This window comes from Alligator mississippiensis, chromosome 10 (genome assembly GCF_030867095.1).
Source record: "Alligator mississippiensis isolate rAllMis1 chromosome 10, rAllMis1, whole genome shotgun sequence".
NCBI lineage: Eukaryota > Metazoa > Chordata > Crocodylia > Alligatoridae > Alligator > Alligator mississippiensis.
The window spans coordinates 6,384,952-6,405,437 of record NC_081833.1 but is presented as its reverse complement, the minus strand read 5'-3'; the positions used below and the strand labels follow the sequence as shown (position 1 = coordinate 6,405,437).

Genomic DNA, 20,486 nt, shown 5'->3' with positions numbered 1-20,486 from the left:
ATAATGACACCGCTCACGCCGCCATCCGGGACACAACTCCTGGGTAGTTCGGCTGCACTCGCTCAGCCCCGGTCCTCTGCAGGTTCACAAGGGTGGGGGCAAATGCGTGCAAACCAAAGACTCAGTTGAACCAGAGGCAAGCTATCCGTCTCATCAGAGCTGCAGACTGTTTCACATTAATAATGGAAGTGGATGCACTCGGGGCGAGGTTCTGGCCAGATACACTGTGGATTTCCATCCTGCCTAACGGCTGCGAAGTCCGTGCCTGTCATCCTCGAGTGACTGCCTTCCATTGATTTATTGCAAGTAAATAAATGTTGGGACAGCCTGAAATTCCTGTTGGGTTTGGGGCGTTCTTTGGCCGAGGAAGTGGAATACGTGAGCTCTGGATACTTCAGATCTACAGGTCTGCCCATTATTGATATGACCTGAAAGCTCAAGGTGGTGCATACTAGACCTGGGTGTCAAGAGGCACCGTTCACCTCCGCTCCAATATACCCAGAGAAAGAGGGTGGCCCTTAACCTGGAGCATCTTGAGCCTCACTCTCTGCAGTGTTTTGAGCGAGTTGTGAGGGTCCTCAGCTCTTGCTAGTGTTGTTTCAGTAGCCCCAAGGAGGAGTGCAGGCCACCCCACTGAGGTCTGCAGCTTGCTTTCACTATTCCCACTTCACACCCAAAGAAATAACCTGCTTCCTGCACACGTGCCTTTCCGAAACACCTCCTTGCCCACTCTGTTGCCCTCTTGGCACCTAGAGCCATACAGTCTCAGCCTGGGATGAAGCTGTTTTCAGTGGACAATCTGGGGTTCCTCAGGTCCTGTCCTGACATGGTGGGAAATTTCTTTTCTGGCTGGCTCGTAGGAAGCAAAACAGAACAGTTTGAAAGGCCAGGGCTGCTGCCGTGGAGCCCTTCCTAGCTGGGGCGCGGTGGAGGCTGTCAGCACCCACAACGACAGCACGGGGCTGCGAGCAGGGAGGCTGGACTCTTGCACCGGGTCTTGGAGAGTTGAAGTGGCTGAGATTTCCCGAAAAAGGCTGGATGGGGTTGGATAACAAGGGGGGGTGGGGGAGAAGGTCAGGCAAGAGTTTTTAATTATTCTGCTGGATCTCATGGCAAACAGATTGTTCCCACCTGGTTGTTTTGAAACCCAGGGTCCGAGTTCCTGGAATCGTGATTCAGTCCCCTGGTTTTAAGCCGAGCATCCATGTTTGATGTGTGGCATCCCGCCTACAGTATGAACTGTGTCCCAGCAGAGAAGAGAGCAGAACTGCTCCCTGTTCAGGATTAGGCCCGGGCTGTGCAGGAACCCCTGCTAGTGCTTTGCTCAGTCCAAAAAAAACTTCTTGAGGTCTACAGGACATCCTCCAACCTCCAGGCAGGTGGAAATTGTAGATAGGGGACAATTCCCTCTCCCAGCCGGGAGAAGAAGGTAGTCTGTGTCAGATACAGTGGAAGCGGGGGAATATTAAAAGGTTCTTCATTTTCTCCATAAGTATATGGGCTCAACTGGGGGGAAAGGCCCATGCACAACACAGCCGTGCTAGGATAGGAGGGGGACGTCTGAAGAGCAGAAGTTTGTTCCGACTGAAATTTAAGACGGGTGTGCTTAGAGGAGATGGCCTGGAGTTGCTGGTTCTTAGTTGAACACATCACTTCAGCCTTTGGGAGTTGGGAGATTCAACAGTTTTGCCTTGTTTCCTTCACCATATGGTCCTGTCTTTCTGGGCACCAGAGTTCCCATACCAAGCCTGCGGCAAAAAGCCTGGCTGGGGCAGTGGGACGGGGGAAGTGACCCGTGATGTGCTTTGAGCAAGTGCCCCTTGCTTCGGGCTCAATTCCTGCTGTCCATGCACTGCAGCATGCCTCCCAGAGCTGCTAAGATGACTCCTCTGTAATTGGGAAGAGAGTCTGGCCTCATCGAGGCGGCTGGAAACGTTTGCCATCTCGGGGAAGTAGATTCCTTCATTTTTCCGCCGTCATCTACTGTAATAACAAGGGCTGTAGATGCTGAGAGTCTCACTTTGGTTTCCTTTCAGCTGCAGTAAACAACAGCTCGGATACCGAGAGCATTCCCTCGCCAAGGCCCGAAGCCAAGGAGAGTGGTGAGAACGGGCCAAAGCCGGCACCCGGGCCCGGGAGCGACTCCAGCACGGAACCAGCCATCAAGATGGAGGAGGCTCCTGCCACCACCGCTGCCACTGCAGATGCCGTTCCTGCGGCTGCCAGCACCCCTCAGCCCCTGGAAACAGTCACTGAGCAGGCCAGCAATGAGGAGAAGCCACAGGAGGAACTGGTGGTGGACGTGGTGAAAACAGAGGAGCCGGAGGAGAAGCCAAGTGAGGAGCCCTGCAAGAGCGAGATCAAAAAGGAGGAGAGCGAGGACTGTCAGGAGAAAGACAAGGGGGAGGACAAGAAACCAGAGGGTAGCAGCAGCAATGGGGGCACTGCAGGAGCAGAGGGGACCCCCAAGGCCGAGAAGAAGGAGAGCCACAAAACGGGTAAAGCCTCCGGGATCAATCCGGACAGCGACTCGAGTGCCACCTGCAGCGCGGACGAGATGGACGAGCAGGATACCGTGGACAAGAACAGGTGAGAGAGGATGCTGGGGCGGCGGGAGTGACAGCATGGCTTGACAAAGGCAATGGGTCACCGCACAGAGCCCCGGAGGTTGCATGGTCTGCTCGTCTCGTAGCGGGGAGGCCAGGCCTGAGGTTCGGGGTGGGGGTGGGTATTGGCAGCCATGCCCAGGGAAGAGAGGCTCTTCTTTGTACCCTTGTGCGCCAGGATCAGAAACGCATGATCGCTGAGACCTGTCTTAGGAAGTATCTGTTACTGGCCCTGCTGGAGGCAGGAGATGAGGCCGGTTCACTTGGGGCTGATCAGCTTCCACGTAGCCACTGTCTGCTCTTGGTTTTTAAAATAAGAGGTCTGATTCTGCCCTCTCACTCAGGCAGAGGAGGTCCTGTCCTGCTGGGACTCACGAGACCTTTCCTGGAGCATGCTATGGCTTGGGATGAGTGAGGGGGAAGGAAACTACGCTGTAAAGTCCAGAGCAGGGGTTAGGGACTCCTGGGTTCTGTTCCCAGCCTGGCCGACCCTGAGCACACTTCTCCGTGTTTCTTTTTCCCCGTCTGCGATGTGATAAAAACATCATTGCCTCCCTTACAGTGATACCAAACATCTTCATGAACTAATGGCTTGGAAGCAGTTGGGGACCCTGGTGCAAAACGTGCTCTAGAAGCAGAATGTATTATTATAAAATAAATGATAAAAATGGAGATGAAATTTTAAGCATAGGTAAATGGTAGAGCTGTGTATCAGTGGGTGAATTCACTGACCCAGTCAGTCTCTTCCATCTCTGCTATTACAGCTGTTCTTATGGAACCGGCTCTTGTGTAATGTAGGTGAACGCCTTGTCTCTTTGACTCCTGTGTTGGCAATGGCCTACCAAGGGGTGGTGGCGTGGAGGAGACCTTGCCTGCTGCTGACAGACCCAAGATCAATGGGCACGGTTTGGGTGAATGCCATGGTCCTTGATTGGGAAATGGCACCGTGCTTTATTGATCTGATGAGGACAGCTGTCTTAGAGAGGTCTGATTTATGGGTCATTGCACAGACTCCATTTCAACACGTGCCAGCCGGATCCATGTTGGTGAGCACACTCTCATTAAATGGCAACCAACCACTTGCAGGAACGAGGTTGGTTCAGGGTCTTAGTTAGTGCAGGCTGGGGCGTGAGCTATACCTCATCTGGGAAAGTCACCCGAGAGGTGATTCAAACATACAGACGTTAAGTATCCAGGGGGTAACTCCATGCCAGCTCCTAGGGGAGTAGAACAAGTCACCGGACACCACAAAGTGCAGCTCGCAGCCACGTGTGGTTTTGGATGCATCTCTTGGATTTCCGTCACGAGGTTGGGAGCACAAAGGCATGTCTCCCTGCCGCGGCATCCTGGTCCTCCGGAGAGCAAACCCTGCAGGGGAGTTAGAATTAGCATCGGGGTCCTGGGGACCAAGCAGGCTACACCGTGTCCCCTTCTGCCCTCCCCACCAGCCAGCAGATCCTGTCCTCCCCATGCAGTGATTTCATGAGCACCGGCTCTGCCTCCCCTAGCAGCGGTCGGGGCTGTGAGGTGAGTGGGAAGCATCCCTCCCTCCACCCTTGTTTGGGGAGCTGGGTGCGGCTTTGGGACTGGGAGAGCCTTCGCTCCCCACCCAGGCACTGAGCCAGTTTGAGGGAGGAAAGGCAGGTGTCCCAGTTCCCTGCCTCAAACTGGTTTGTGGGGGAGTGGAAAGCAGTTTGGCAGCCGGAGCTGGCTGAGAGGGAAGCACGCACTTCAGGGCCAGGAAGCCGGCCCAGAGAGCTCATCACAGCCAGTGCAAAAAATGGGAAGGCGCTGGGTTACGCCCAACGACCCTGCCCTCGTAAGCCCGTCCCCGGAGCGCTCCCGCGAGAGCCGGGCAGGCACTTCAGACTTCAGCGCAGCGAGGTCATTAGCGAGCATTTGCGAGCACAATTAGCATAATAGCATCCTTAATTCTGTTTGCGCTTCCTGTGGGAATAACTCAAGTCTACCAGGAGCCTCCTAATACGTGGGGCTGGGAGCAAGTCCTGGCAAGACCTTGGCTGCTGCGCTCAGCTGCGCCAGGGCCGGCCCCGCTCTCGGGAGGCGAAGGCTTGTTTCAGTGTATGATCCCTCCTCCAGGCAGCAAAAGGAGGCCAGCCCTTGGGCTCTTCCCAGACCGAATAAACCCCCCTGCAAGAAAGGGTGAAGGCAGCGGGAATGCTGCCTCCAGTTAAACGTTAACCAGGCTTCGAGCAGCAGCAGCAAAAGGGCTTCACCCTTCTGCAAGCAGCTCCAAGTCAGGCTCCCCGCAGAGTCAGCACATATCTGCCTTGTCAAACAAATACCAGCGCTCAGGGACGTTAAACATTAAACAGGCTTCCCCCTGCACCTGGTGCCTCTCCTCGCCGCCGCACCATGCTGGTGGGGAGGACGGGACTGCTGCAGGGTGTTTGGGCTCCGCTCCGCAGGAGAGGTTTCCCGTAGTTGCCAACCAGCCAGCTGGGGCAGGCTGGCAGCATGGCTAGGGCACCGTGGGGCTGAGGATGCTTCTCGGGCACCTCCCAGCCGCCTGGCTATCTGATTTAAAGCCACCTCCTGCATGTCTGCCCGAGCTGTGGTCCCAGCAGTGACTGCATGGTAGACAAACCCTAAAAACAGCCTGGGCCCCTTCCAAGAAGACTTTAAAGCAGACAACAGCACCCCTATCCCGGGACAAGAGCGCCCACGTGCTGGTTATCGCGCTGTAACCACAGCACTTTAGGTTGACACCTTCACTTATCCCCGCTTTAAGGTGTTGGTCTAAGGACATAGGCAGACAAGGCTCGTTGGGTAGATGTGGTATCTTTTATTAGACCAACTAGGTAGTTGGAAAATTGTTCTTTGCGCACTTTTGGGCACAAACGCCCTTCTTCAGGCATAAGGAAAGACTTTCCCTACGCCTGAAGAAAGACATTTGTGCCCAAAAGCTTGCAAAGAACAACTTTTCCAACTTTAGCTGGTCTAATAAAAGATATCACCTTTACCCAGAGAGCCTTATCCTAGCTTAACATTCCTGTGTCGATCTGCCGTCACGCCGCGACTGCAGACTGATGAAGCACCTGTTTATCTTATATAGGTACAAGGTGCCCGCGTGTGTGAACACCTTGGGCCGGGTCCCAGGCTTGGACGTGGGGAGCTGTTTTCTCTCTCCCTTGCTCTCTGCCCCACTTGCAAGTGCCTTGAGTCCCTGGAAATGGGCTGTTTCGCCTCAGGTGGTGGGGGAGGAAGGTTTGCAGGCCAGGCTGGGAAGTGATGCTCAGGGACAGCTGCGCTGGCTTCCCTCCATCTTCCGGCAGGTTGTGCTGGGGAGTGCCAGGCCAGGGCTCCCATAATCACAGCTTTAACTCTTCAGCGTTAAAAATAAAGATAATTGCCTTCATGGACGGGAGGTGGGGGAGGAGGCCGCGAGCAATGCCAGGGCTAAAGTTCATGCGGCGGTCACCCCGCATGTAAATGGCTGTGTGAGGCTGCATGGGTTTCGCTAGCACAATGTTGCAGCCAAAGTGAAGCGAATCAGCAGCGCGGCACACTTCCAGCACTCGAGCCGATCCCGCGCTACAGGGCACTTTCTTCCGCTCCACTGCAGATCTACAGGGAGCCCCATCACCAGTCCCGTAACTGCAGGACCCTGCATCACTAGCTAAGGCTCAACTTGGATGAAGTGGATCTTACTTGCCACAACACATGGATGAGCAGAAGGCAGGGTAGAGTTGCGCCTTAGAGACTAACCAATTCCTTGAATTCAGATTGACCGGACTAAACACCTCTCTCTGCACATGGGAGTGCACGTGGTTGAGCAATCTGGGTTGTTCCCAGGTGAGCCCATCCCGTGCACCTGGGGCCATCCCACGTCACGTGTGCGTAGTTCAGGGCCACTCTCTAATCTCGTTTCACGTGTCAGGCAGCAGATCCCTATGGTCTCTCTCTCTCTCTCTCTCTCTCTCTCTCCTGTGGGGCTGGGCTGCCAACATTGAGCTTGGGAAACCCAGAGTCAAAAATGTATGGGTTAGCATTGTGGAGGCATAGTGCTGCGTCCGCACGCATGCAGGTCGGAGGCAAACATCTGTTTGTGTGCAAGGGGCGCCGGGTGGCCCCGGCAAAGTGATTCCTGCTGCTTTCCCAGCCAGCAAAGCTGCACACGGGAGGATTAATATCAGGTGGTCGGTCGCAGCTTCTGCCGTTCACGTCCATTGTAACGATGTTCCTTATAATTGGCTTCTTAAATGGGAGCCTCTCCAAGTGCGTCACAAACCCCAGGGGATTCAGCTGCACAGCGCCTCGGCAAGGCTGTGCCTAAAGTTCGGCTCTAAAAGTTGTCAGGGCTGCAGGGCCAACCCCTCAGCTGGCGTAAACTGGCTCGAACCGGCGTAACTCGCTGCTTCACACCAGATGAGGGGCTGGCCTGGGGCCTGCTTGTTGATGGGAGCCAGAGGGTGCTTTGCATTTCAGAAAATAGCCGCGTAGCACCGTATCCAGGGAGGTCGCTCGCACAGGGAAGCGATCCCGAACGCTGGCAAAGCTGCCAGGATCGGGGCCCGTCTTGCGTGAAGCCACTCCCGGTGCAGCGGGAGGCGCTGCGGCTGGGCCGCGTCCCAAGCCCTTAGTCACACAGACGCAGGGAGACCCCCCTCCTGGGGCACGCCCCCGCCTCCGGTGCTGCACCGATTGGTTACGGGGCCACGCTCGGGCCTGGGGCTTTGACTCATTACCTGCTTGGCGAGGTCCGTGCGTAACAGGAATTGGCAGCACCGCTCGCTGGAAGCCCGGTGCGCGCGCTGCGGCCCCGGAGAGCCGAGTGGGCGTGATGCTGGCAGCACTGCCGCGTCTGCAAGCCAGGTCCACACAGAAAGAAAGAGATCCTGGTTTTTTTTTTCTTTGCTGGGAGACGTGTGCAGGGCGTTTTTGGTTTTGGTTCGAGTCAAACCAGAGGGCAGCACTTTCGGAAGGGACCCGCTGTTTGCATCCTCCCCCTCCCCAGGCCCAGTTTCTCAGGACGTGAGCTGGGCCCCTCCTGAAAACCGCGTGCCTTTAAGGTCTCTCCATTGCACAGCCCAGAAGTGGAGGCGCCCGGGTCACTAGTCCCTTGCACGGCTAGGCCTCAGTTTACACGCTGGCCCCCGGCGCTGGATCCCCTTGTCCCGTGGCTCCGTGCGTCAGCAGGTTCGCACGGCCGTCGCAGCTCGCGTCCCTCTTGGGTGCTGCATCCCTTTGAATTTCCACAACAGTGGAGCATCTAGCTTTTTATAAACCACAGCTGGCAGATGCTGCGCATTTATACACAGAATGGCTCTGATTAGCTCCCCCTCTTCTGGTTTCCTCCCGGGCATTTATTCAGAGCACTCCTGAGTCAGACCACTGGGGTGAATCCAGCGCGGCGCAGGGAGGGGACGGCAGCTTGCCTCTCCCTCCTCCTACCCAGCGTATCCTGGAGGAGGAGGACAGGGCAGGGAGAGCGCAGCGATGCAGGAGAGGGTTGGGGCAGGGGAAGGGGGATGGGATCCCAACGCAAGAGATGGATTTATTCCCCTCACATGGCCTGGCCACACTTGTTTATTCATCCAAGGGTGAACACAGGATGACCTTGAAATTTATAGGCTGAAAAGAGCAGCGAAATAACAGCTAAAATAAACAGAGCGAGCTGTAAACCCTAAAACTATGGGCCGCCTCCAGCAGCTAGGAGGCGGGAGATGAGCGGAGCTGGGAGAGAGACAGAGCAGCGGTCTGAGCCCAGGCCTGGGAGCCAGGAGCACCCGCGCTCCAGGTTTGGCTCTCGGGGTTTGGTCCGCCTGAAACATGGGGGCGATGCTGCTCGACCCCTCCAGGCAGGCTGGAGGGCACGTGGAAGTGACTGGCCCTGAGAAAGAGGGGCCAGCAAGTGCCTCTGCCACATCCCGCTCCCATGGAAGTGAATGGAAGTCAGTCCCGTTGCTTGTGCCGCTTTGTGTATGTAAGAGGTGTGCTGCAGGGGAGCCCAGCCTGGTCCCTGGCGGCCTTCCTGCCCAACGTGTAGACAGCGAGGGTGCCAGCAGTTGCAAACCCCTCACCAGTGTCCTGGGCGCTACTACAAACAGGTGGGGAAGCAGCTCCTCGAGGAGGGCAATCCTGTGTGGGGCCATGGAGGCAGCGTGTTGGGCTGAACCCTGTGCATGCAGAGCGAGCAACGGGAAGGGAGCAGGACACTTTCGGGGCACAGGAAGCGAGGACCCAGGGCTTTGTCACAAGTGGCGCAAGGCTTGTGCCACTGCCCAGCGTCTGGCCAAGGGCACTCGGGGATGCTCCCGCGCCTTCAGCCACTCGGCACCTGGTGCCTCCCTGCTCCGCGTTCTGCATCACGGCAGCGCAGCTGTTGCGGGACCATGCAGAGCAGCTTTGCGGTGGGGGCCGCCATCTGCTAGACCCGCTCCGCCCGCCAGGTCGCTGTTCCCAGCCGGCCCATGTGGCAGCCCAGGTGCACCAACCTGGGGACAAGCCAGCAGCCTGAAGGTTAAGACATGGTGCCAGAGAGCCAGGATGGGTCCGCTGAGGCCTGCAGGGAGGGGGAGCTCGCTCAGACACATGGGATCAATCTGTAGTGGGACTCCGGCCAAGGCGCATGCTGAGACGTGCTAGCTCGCGGACACATGCTCGCATGGGGAGCTGCTTGTTATTTCCATTGCTTAGCTCCTTTATTCTCTATCGCTCTCGCTCTTTGTTAGGGAGAGCAGGCAGGAACCATCCCACTCGGCCCGCTGTGCAGTGTTTTACTCCCCTCCCCCTCCTCGCCGTTTTGCATGTGACGCTTACCAGTCAGCTGCAACGTAGCCAAACCAGGATCGGGCCGATAGCCGCCGGGTCACCCACCTCTGGACCCAGCCCTGAATCCCATCCACAGCCACCTCCTTATCTTCTAAAACATTCTCAAACCTTCCCTGCCGTGCCAAAGCCCTTCATCTCTCTCACTGGGCTGCCTCAAATCCAGATGCAAACGTCTGCTTTCCCAGTCCATCAGGCCACATGCCCAGGACTGGCTCTGATAGCAAGCACGCTGGTGGCAGCCAGATGGGCTGGCATTGGCATTGCACCAATGACCAGAACTAGGCAGCCAGCTCAGTCTCTGATGGGGCTTACGCGCTGGCTCTGATTCTCCCCTGCACGTAGACTTCAGGTACTGCAGTGGCTTAGCTAGAGTTACCCCCGCTTTGCACCACAATGAGTGAGGGGGACTTGGGAGCCAGGTACTGTTCTTCTTCCTCCTGCACTGGGTCTCCTGGTCCCATCAGCAAGGCAAACAGGAGTTGGCCCGCTCTCCCTATGCTGTCCGTAATAGCTGCGTCCGATGGCAAGGGAGCTCTGCTTGTTGCAAGCTAGGCTGTGCTGTATAAACTGCACCGTATGATTAAATATCGGTATAATTTAGTTGTATCCAAGCTAGGGCTTTCACAGGGTAGTAGCTAGCGAGGAGCAATATCCTGCATGGGTTCTTCTTCACAGGAGGATGGTCCACGATGTGTGCTTATGACCTCTCACAGACCAAAGCCGAGTGAGTGGTTCCCTAGATACCGTTATCCCTTTGTGCAGCAAGGCCAACTGTGTCTCCTTGAAGCAGCGTTGCAGACCTTTCTGAGCGCTGAACACTAAGCAGCCTTGTAATGCATGGGTGGCCCTATGATGTACCTTGTCCAAGTGATGGCCCCCATCTTGGTTGTCACACCAGGGACCTCCAGCAGCAAAAAAGCCCAACTGCTGCGGCTTTAGTTACAGAGCCCAGGCCCCTGGTGGACAGCAGGCTGGCAGAGAGGTCAGCAATATGCACTGACCAGGTCGTTACGCACGTGGGGATGGACCAACACGGAGCGTGGCAACAGGGTTCTTCTCCGGCGGGGAAGGTGACCTCCAGGCTTGACATCTAAGAAGGAAACAAGATCATAAACATGCAGGGCAGACCGGGCAGGCAGTGGAGTGTGATCGAACATGGAGTTTGTAAATAAAATGGCTCGGGATGACATCTGTGTTTGTGCATAGGCTGCTGTCTCCAAGGCCCAGCCTCCTCAACACTGCCAACGACGCGCGGCTGAACTCTTCGCCTCAGAAGCCGTTGGACCTGAAGCAGCTGAAGCAGAGAGCTGCTGCCATCCCCCCCATCGTAAGTACCTGCCACGCGCCTGCTCCCACGCTGCTCCAGCAAAGCTCCCGCTTCCCCTCCAAGCTTTATGGCCTCTTGCTTGGTTTTATTTCCTTTGAGGGGGGAACCCAGCAGAAGCTTGCCTCGTGCGTGCTTCCATGGGTGTGCGAAGGGCATGGGTGGATCTACACGTAGGCGTGCAGCCGTTCCCATACGTCTGTGTGCAGATCCACAAGAGGGGGGCATGGCAGTTTTTTGCCCGTACAGGCCCTATGCACATGGGTTTGGTGGCGTGCATCTGCGTGTGGCCACGGTCACACGTGGGCATCTCCCCTGGCCTGTGTTGAGCGTGCTCGTATATGAGCAGCTGCAGGGGTGGGCGCAATGGTGTGCTGTGTGTTTGCTTCGGTGGTAAGGCGTGGAGGGTGATGCGGAGCCAGGAACGTGTCAAGTGCTCCCGTATGCAGTTCCTTCCTGATCTCCTGAAGGAAATTTTCCCTTGGAGATGTTCAAGTGCATCTTGAGCATTTTTCCAAGCCATCAGAAGGTCTGGACAGAGAGAGCTAGTCACGGCCTCCTCCAGCTTGAAAAAGCGCACCTCTCTGCAGTGCTTTTTTGTATTTTAAAGGCTCTTAAGGGCCAAATTATGATCACGGGTACACCAGTGTAAGTCCAAAGTAATGCATCAGCATCACACCCCAAAGCAGTCTCATCATTTCTTGGATCCAAGGCTGGGGGAGTGGGGTTTGCAGAACGGGGGGGAAAGGGGGTGGGAAGCTGCAGGCGCTGATTTAACGTGTAATATTTTGCGGGTTCGAAATGAATGTTTCAGGGGAAAAGTTCACGTCATCCTTCCAAACATCTGTTCCGTGACTGCAGATCCCTCCATCCTACTGAAACCCCTCTGTTCCCGAAAGCTACAATTCCTTGGCCATAGATTACATTCCTCAGACAAGGCAAATCTGAGGTTCCCTCGTAGCATTTCCAAAACAGATTGATAGCCTTGTGGCAAAAGATAAACACACTGCATCACCCTGTCTTGTTTGCTTCCTGTGCGAGGGAAAGCAGTGGGTTGCTGAGGGACCCTGGGAGCAGAGCATAAGGTATTCAGCTGAGTGGCTGCAGGGCTGAAGCAGAGCCTCCTCGGAAAGACGCTGAGGTCTTGGGTTTTTTTTGGAGCAAAGCCTCCTTGGAGACTCGGCTCGGAAAGTGAAGAGCAGATGGTACAACATGTCCCTTTTCTCCTCTCCCTGCCTCTGCTCCCCCTGCAGATTTCGGAGGGTTTCCCGGAAGGGGTGTTGCAGAGTGGAAGCCTGAAGTCTCAGGTGCCTCCCCACGCTTTGGCCCTGTACCAGCAGCAGATCACGAAAGCTCACGAGTCCTCCCGGGAGGAAGTGGCCCAGAGCAAGCCGCCCCAGCCACTGCCGCCACAGCAGCAAGCTGAGAAGGAGCCACTGCAGCCCGGCAGCAGCCCCAGAGGGAAGAGCAGGAGTCCTGCCATTGGTGACAAAGAAGGTGAGTGGGTATGTGCGAGTGGGAGGGAAGGAGACAGCTCCTTGTCCTCTGCAGCTTTCCACCTAGCAGACTCCTAATAGCATCTCGGAGCAGAACCAGGCAGGCAGAGCTAATTCACCTCATTCTTTAGAAAGTACATCAGGTCGCATTGAACCTACAACAAATCCAGGAACAGCGGCAACCTCTGAGGGTGCAAAGCTTGCCTTCGTTAACGTTCCCGCCATTCATTACAAGGCTGGAGGGGCTGGTGGTGTGCCAGGGCATCAGGTTCAGCTGTTCTTTGCTACCTGGCTTTTGCTTTTTATAAAGAATGCTTTTAATGCTCAGCAGGGACCATTATTTCATTTACAATCAATGCTAATGCTGCAGCTTGGAAGCCAAAGCTTCCTGTAAAGATGCTTGATGCCTTTGCCTTGGAATAGCTCCGCTGCAGCCTGGCTGCCTAATGAGCAGTTCTGAGCTCCCTGCCGGCGGAGCCGCGTCAGCGGCATTAGGCTGAGCACTTGGGGATCGCGGTTGAGGAGAGTTGGGAACTCTTGATGGTGCTGTCCGGTAAATGCATTTTTATTTCCAATGTCGAAGTCAATTTCTGTTGAAAGTCTGCGTGCCGGCCCCCTGACTGGCTGGCGCTTTTAAAACACCTGCATTTTTTACAAGAGGAGTCTGGCTTAATTGGTCCTACAGCTTTTATCAGAAAAGTTTGGATCTTGAATGCAGTTTAAATAGAGGCCACTCATCTCATGGACAGCAGGACCTGTGAGTCATGATGTGTGGTATGGCAGAGAGAGGCACCGCTGCCGTCACTGAAGCACCCGTGGGTCCCCTGAGGAGCAGAACTCGCGGCTCATGGTTCCAAGCTACAGGAGCTAAGGAGGAGCGTTCCTCTAGCTGCCCGGTGCTGGTAACTTCTTCCCACCTCCAGCCACAGCAGGGAGTGCTCGTTACAAACAGGTGAATGTCGAAGCCGCTCTGAGGCACCATCCACCTAGGACTGCACAGGTGCTGCTCTCATCTTCATCTGGAGGGACAGAAGCTGTCTCAGTACCACACAGAACCATGACACACACGGCAAGCAGTGTTTGCGGGGAATGGTTTGCCACAGGCCCTCACAAAAAGAAGGAAAAGACACATAATGATTAAGATTTGAGGTCAAAGCGGGAAGATATGGATCTGTCATGATTTGGCCAGCCAAGATTTTGACAAGCCATTGCGTTGTGTTGATCCAGCCTTGCAGGGTGGTAATGCAAGCACAGCCCGAAAAGACCACCTCTACAAGGCAGCAAACCTCAGCTTGACGAATGCAAGCGCCATCTTTGATTTGGGGTCGGACAGACGTTTCTTGTTTGCAGCAATGAAATTTCACTTGCTCAAGCAAAAAAAAAGGAAAGAAGGACAGGGAAAAATCCACTGAGGAAAGTGAATTTGTTGGAATTTGATCTTGGTTGTTGCTAAAAAGTTGTCTGGCAGGAGCAGCGACGCTTCTGCTGTTGCCAGCCAAGAGTGCTCAGGTCTGGCCTAATTATTAGACAAGGAGCAGCATCCCTTGCTGCAAAATGCCTTACTTGCTAGAAGAAATGATTGCTGGTGCTCAGCCAGTTGGCTTCCTTGATGATAAATAACTGCATACAGGGAGCAGCCCTGTAGAGTAATTTATTGTCCTGTTTCCAAGCTGAGTGCAAGGAATATAGTTTCACCTTGAAGGAACTGGATACTCTGACACGTCTTGTGGTTGGTGCCTTTTTGGGGTGTGATGTCCAGCCCCTCCTGGCCTGTGTTCTTCACTCTCGCTCCCTGGGATTCATGGCCTCAACAGGACAGTTGAGCCCCAGCTTTTTCCAGGCCACGCGAGTTTTCTGCCGCTCTTGTACTTCACTTCATAGACAAATCAGTTTGATGTCGTCTGGCTTCCATTTGAACCATGTCACAGTTTGTGCTCGAGGACCTCTCCTTCGTGCTTGGAACCCCAAATGCTTCTGCTTTGAAGGTCTGCCAGTGCACTTGAGATGCCCAGTTCACCTTTCTACCAAGTTTGCTGCTTTCCCGTAACCAGTGGAACCAAGAGCAGGCAGGAGAGAGGAGCTGCTTGAAAAGAGAGAGGCTTACACACCATGTGGAAGTGTGCTGAAAGCAGGTTTTTAAAGATCAGGTTGCATAATAACCCTGAACTCTGCAGCCTCTTGACTCATTTGTTACCACGAAGACCTGGACTTGCAAAGCCGTACTCTTTGTAAAGCACTGGAGTGCTGTGCCAGCATGAATAGCACCTCTTGTCTAGTGCTGGTTACCTACGTAGCTCATTGCAAATAATTAGTTATTTTAATGGCATCTCACAGGGCTCCTGCAGGGGACATGCATACTCTGTCACAGGCAGGGAAGCTGAGACCGAGAGAGGAAGTCAGTTGTCCAAACCACAGAAAGAAGAATTGGTGTTGGAACTGCTTCTTGGCTTCCCAGTGGATGTTCATGCCCCTGGACCATGCTGTGTGATTAGGATCCCAGGTCTTTCTCACCTGTTCGTAGTAGATGAGTCCCCGGGGTAGCACCCATCTCCTTCAGAAACTTAAGGTAGGTCCCATCCACCGCTGTATCGGAAACAAAGGTTGAAATCTTAGCCCCATCTGAAGCCAGTGGGAGTTTTGTCATTGGCTCCAGCCAGGCTAGGATTTCACGTAGCACCTCACATTGGCATCTGTCCCACAGAGAAAGAGAAACCAGCAGGAGATATGTGAAGAAGCAAGGTGCCTAGCCAGTCCTGGCAAACCTGTGAAAGGGGTTCAGGGGAGGGGTGGGGAGATCTCTTCCTTCCCTAGGGCCTCTACTTCAAAGTGACAGGGTGCCCATCATCTATGGATAGCCATGAAGTAACAGCCTTAAACTGAGGTGCGTGCAGTGCAGTGCAGTGCAGCAAAACCAGTCCAACGATCCTTTCATAAGTGAGAGAGAGCCTGTGTCTGCCCTGAGCAAAAGGGCTGACATTGCAAAAGAAGATACTCTTGCTCTCCCTCCACCCCCAAAGTCATGAGACTCCCCCCATCCCCCACCCCAGATCAGTGAGGCCTTGCTTGATAAGAGAGCGTGAACTCTTGCAACTGCTCCAGAGACCAACGCATCTCATGCTGCTCTGGACCTGCTTCAAAGCAAAGTTTCACATACGAGCATAGCATCCCAGCCAAGGTGTTGGCTGCCTTGCAAGCCTTTGGCTTGGGCAGTCTATCAGTTTGGAGGTCAGCCAGCATAGCTTTGCCTCCCTCTCCTGCTCTCCCTCGACACAGGGGGTGTTCCAGTTGTGCTGCTCCGGTGTGGGGCGGAGGGAAGGTACCATGTCCATTTGGATGCCGCTGCCTGACAGATGGATCCCTTTGCTCATTGCCGCACAGCCGACGGGCGTATTTTTGGTTATCACTTGGCAGTTTTAAAGCCAGCAATATGTTTTCTATTGATTTAGTCACTCGTTTTGCTCGGCCTTTCTGGGAGATTGGAAGCCAACCGCATTAATTTGGATGACGGATAATATAAACTCTGACTCCTTAGCTCCGATTTCAGGGGCTTGATAAACGGTAATAGGAGCTCCCTTCCCACAATAAGTGCTATTTTATCAAAAGCTGGCTGAGTTATGGTTCCCCTTTAATGCAGGGGCAATAATAGACTGGCCACATTTCACCGACTCCAAAGCAGTCCATAAGTGGGAACAGCTCCCCCGGGGGAAGGAGGAGGAGTCGCCTTTCTGAGATATGGTGTGCACTTGGCTAATGGTATCTTGATGGCACCTCCACCCAGAAGGGTGTAGATGTCACCTCCTCCCAGAAGGATCCAGTGGCACATCCCAGGCTGCAGGTATAGCACCACTGGCGTGCACCGCTTCGGGCCTGGGGCACGGCAGCTCTTCCAGGAAGCAGAGGTGAAGAAGTGGGCACTGGTGTGTAAGAACTCTCCCCTGGAAGAAGTGCTAGGCCCTCTTGGATGCCTGCAGTGTAGACTAGAGCAGGGACTTAGTTCACAGGGTTCAACCCAAAAGGTGTCTCTCGTGGTGAATGGCACGGGAGGCTCTGGTTCGTGTGCCAGGAGTGAACTGGTCCTTCCAAGGTTTGAAATGGAAACTGGGGAGTCCACAGCGTACGGAGTATGGAGCTGGCCACGTCCACTCTGGAATGTGGGCCTGGCTTGGATCAGTGCACAGACCTGCTGATAACAGACTCCCTGCATCACCTCGCGCAGGGCGTGAGAGCAATCTCCCAGCTCCAGAGCACACCAAGCACTAACAGTGACAGTGGAGGAAAGCCTCATTACACAGGACCTTTGGTAATCCCCACCCTCTGAATCGGGGGCTCTCATGCCGCTCCTTAGCAAAGCTTTAATCCAGGCAGGGCTAGGGTCAGGATGCACGCTAATGGCGCTTCTCTCCGTTGTGCAGAACCTCGGCTAGCACGCTGGCTTGGTGCGTGGGATGAGGCTGCTGCAGGGTTCCTGGAGATGTTGGCCAAGCACTTCCATTTGGGACCAGAGCGTTAGAGGTCTCAGGTGTCTCATCATGGGGCCTGATTCTCCCTTTATCACCCAGCCCGTCAGAGGTGTGTGAAGTTGCTTATCCAGGTCATGAAGCCCTTTGGGGAGCGTTGGCTTTTAGTTGCCTTCACCAATCTGAAAGCTGGGATGGGACCGTGGAGCAGCGTACTTGATGCCCAGGTAACACAGGCCATGGACTGGCTGGTCAAGCCCAACAGCTGCACTTGAACTAGAAGTGACTTCTCCTGGAAGGATGTCCAGTCTTGTCTCAGAGGCTGCCTGGATCTTTCTTGGCCTTTGACAGTCACTCACAAGCCACAGCTGTCCCAGGTGTTAGGAGCACATCTGGTCACTTCACACACTACAAATTGCCCAGGAAGCGGACGCCGTTATTCTGTATTTCTGCGCTGTTCCAATGGACACTAAATTGCTTCTGATTCGCTTCTGTTTCATCATGGTGGGGAAGCCTTTTTGTGCATTGCTAGCGGTGCCAAACACACAGCCCTGAGACCATGCTGCCATAAGCGCTCCAGAGCCGCGAGACGAATCGAGCCTTCTCCTCCTTGGCGGTTCCCTAGTTGTGAAGGCAAACCTGCAAATATGACGAGCGGGTGTCACGTGGGTCCTAGACTCCATTGAAGTCAGTGGTGTTGCACTGGGGCGAAACCAGCATGACCAGCAAGTTCAAGCAGGTCCTGCAGCCCTCTCATGGTCAGCTGGTCCCAGCAGGAAGGCGAATTCAAGATCTCCTTGAAATGTGCAGGAGAGGAGATGTAAAAAGGGGCTGGGGTTTGTTGCTCTGGGCTTGTTCTTGATAACATCTGCTTTACTGAAGGGGCTAAAAAGGAGCTGGCAGGAAAGTTTTCCCAGGGAAGTAAAACACATAGGCACCTTTGGAGGTTTGGCACGGCCTGTTCTGGGCTGCTTTGCTGGAGCTTAAACCCCAGTGAGATGCAGGTACCCAAGCTCCTTAGGACAACTGGGATTTAGGTTCCCAAAGCCCTTGGGTGTTGGAGAAATGTTCCTCCCTCCCCTGCCCCAGAGCCTGGGCTGCTGCTCTGCTCTCTGCCTCTCCTCATTGCCTGGCCCTGCCTTCTCCTTTCTCTTTCACCATGTGGTCACCTCTGTAGAAGGGGCCTTCTCCTCTGCCGTGCCTGGCAGAGCCATCTGGAGATGGAGGCGAGACGCAGGCTTGCTTCTTCCCTTCCTTGGCCCTGCACTGCTGATAAAGGCCTCGTCCTCCCCAGCTAGTTGGGGAGGGTGGTTTTTTTTCCACTCAAGGCGAGGGGCTGCTGGGAGTGCCCTGGCGGTGCACCACGGCTCGTGAGCACTATGCAAGCGTGTGCGTTGCTCTCAGCCTCCCTGTGGGAGACACAGGCAGAGTGCGACAGGAGGAGGTGGGGAGTCTGCTGCCCTGCTCCATGGGTGGAGCGCAGAGTTACCAAGAAAAATGTGCTTGAGCAAGAACAGCCTGGAGGAAACAGCTTACTGCATCTCTCCAAGCTGCGCCTTGGCTCTGCTTTCATGCCCGACTGTAAAGGTGACTTGCAACACAACAAGGGAATATTTGCACCCTTTTTGCATCTCTGTGGTGCATGCAGAAGGCCTGAAGGTTCGGTCTGGGGTTGTTCCTTCCCTTGTGCTTGTCCATGCAGACTGCATGCCTTTCAGGGCACAGGCAGTCTCTTCCTGCACGTACGTACAGCACCTGGCAGGTAGAAGTGGTCATCTCAGCTGAGGCTCTAGATGCTGCTGTAATAGAAATAAGCATCACCACATTTAAATTCTGCCCCTATTTCTCCCTTAGAAATAGTAAGATCATCAATGCGAGCTTCCTTTAGGTTGCAAGAGAAGTCGTCAGAGGTTCCAGCTGGGCAGTGTGATCTCCAGCCCTAAAGTGAAGGAAGGGGTGCATGTGAAATCTCTTGCCGAGGTCTCTTTTCTTGCAGCGACGCATTAAGTGTCTGAGTAAGATGGGTGTTCTCGAAAACACAACAGAAAGCCACAAAACAAACCACTTGTTTTGCTTCTTTCCCTCCCCCCTGCATGTTTTGATCAGTTTGAATAAAACCCAGTTCGAGATTGGTTTGCGTGCTCCCTCTGACATCGGCTCTGCAGTCATCCAGAGAGCCTTTAAGAACAGCTCTGTAAATAAAACCTAGGATTTTAGCAGAAAGAAGCAAAAAAAGGGGGGGGAAAAAATCCACCTCAGTCATTTTGAAAACCCTTCGGGGCCTGTTTTGTGGGTTGCTGTGAAGCAAAGCTGTTTGGTGTTTCAGGCCTTGCTAAGATGCGTCCAGCGCTTGCCTGTTCTCCACGCTGGGTCTCTGTCCAAGAGTATGCATGGGGAGCAAGGTGAAGCGTGGTTTAGCAAGCCGTTCTGTTTTCCCCTTGCAGAGAAGCCAGCCCACTTCTCCATCGCAGAGGGACAGAAGCTGGGTGGGGAGCAGCCTGTAACCTCCTGCTGGCCCCCTGTGCTGTCCTTCCAGATGCCCTCCAGGGAAGTAATCAAAACTTCCCCCCAAGCTGAGCCACACCTGTTCCAGTACAACCCTCCAGGTAAGCCAGGCTCCTGTTCGGTATGTACCGAGGCATCTGGATATGCGCGGCCAACAGATGGTCCTTTGCTTCGCGGTTGGGGTGGCCAGGTGACCTCCTGTGCTACGTTTAGGGCTGGGCAAGGTGCAGAAGTGGCCTACGAGGCTGCTTTTCCTAGCATGGAGCAGCTTGTCCCCTCTGTGCTACAGAGGTGAAGCCTGAGAAGATCGGGATCCATGCAGCAGTGGGAAATGTTGAGCATTCATGGCTGCAGTGCCAAAGCAGCTGCATCTACAGCCCATCAGCTCTCCCAGCATGCCCCCTCTTTTCTGTCCCTTCCCCTGTCATCTCTCCCTTTAGCCGATAGATTGACCTTGTTCTTTTTCAGGGTCCTTCACGCCTTATATTTTGTGCGCAGGGCACCCGATCCCATTAAACTTACATGAGAGCTCTCGGCCTGGACTGCAAAGGCTGCCTGCTATCTCCAACCCTCCCCCTCTCATCTCATCCACTAAACACTCCTCAGTGTTGGAGAGGTCCATTGGCTCCATTTCCCAGGTAAGGGCAGAGACAAGTGTGGGCCTGGGTGGAAGGTGGTGTGGCTGCGGGTTCAGAGCTGTTTCCTGCCATGTCTCTATTGTGGTTCATGGGCAGAGGGCACTAGGTAATCACTCTCTGGAAAGATATGCGGCTGAAGGTTGCTGCCCTGAGCTGCACCAGTATCTGCCTCGAGTGACCTCTTTGCCTTGTTTTGCAGGGGGTGCCCATTCAGCTCCATCCTCCGTACAGCTCTGAGCATGCAAAGGTTCCCATTGGCTCCATCACCATGGGCCTGCCCTTGATGGATCCGAAGAAGCTGGGTAAGTGGCTCGCATGCCAGTGGTTCGTTTGTCTCTTCATGGGCTGGCTCATGTAGGGGCTTCTCTTTCTGTGGAAACAGTCAATGTGGCTGCTTGATAGCTGCCCCACTCAAGTTGAGCGCATGCATATAGCGGATGCCCCTTAGGGTGGGGTGGGGTGGGGTGGGGCAGTGCTTTGGGAGCTGGACGCCATCCAGGCAGGATGCAGAGCTTTTCAAACTCCCCCGTTTCACCCAGCCTCGATGAGCAGCGACCACAGGGTCACCGCACACTGGCAGAGGTGGAACGGTGCGGGGTGGCAGGGGTTTATCTCATGCATTCACGCACAAGGAGTCCCTTCCAGCCTGGATGGGGTTGGTTCAG

At 54.7% G+C, this 20,486-nt stretch overlaps 1 protein-coding gene across 23 annotated transcripts in view; it reads left to right on the top strand.

The window, feature by feature from the left end:
- The window catches only part of NCOR2 (nuclear receptor corepressor 2), a 336,324-nt gene that overhangs the window by 267,652 nt on the left and 48,186 nt on the right, over positions 1 to 20,486 (top strand). For 21 of the 23 annotated variants that reach the window (XM_019486693.2, XM_019486694.2, XM_019486692.2 and 18 more), the window contains 6 exons: positions 2,037 to 2,589; positions 10,608 to 10,728; positions 11,979 to 12,222; positions 19,123 to 19,284; positions 19,652 to 19,821; positions 20,021 to 20,123. In XM_019486693.2, coding sequence (XP_019342238.2) covers positions 2,037 to 2,589; positions 10,608 to 10,728; positions 11,979 to 12,222; positions 19,123 to 19,284; positions 19,652 to 19,821; positions 20,021 to 20,123 — 1,353 coding nt within the window. The remainder of the gene's footprint in view (positions 1 to 2,036; positions 2,590 to 10,607; positions 10,729 to 11,978; positions 12,223 to 19,122; positions 19,285 to 19,651; positions 19,822 to 20,020; positions 20,124 to 20,486) is intronic. The other 2 variants (XM_019486705.2, XM_019486695.2) reach the window with 1 other exon arrangement.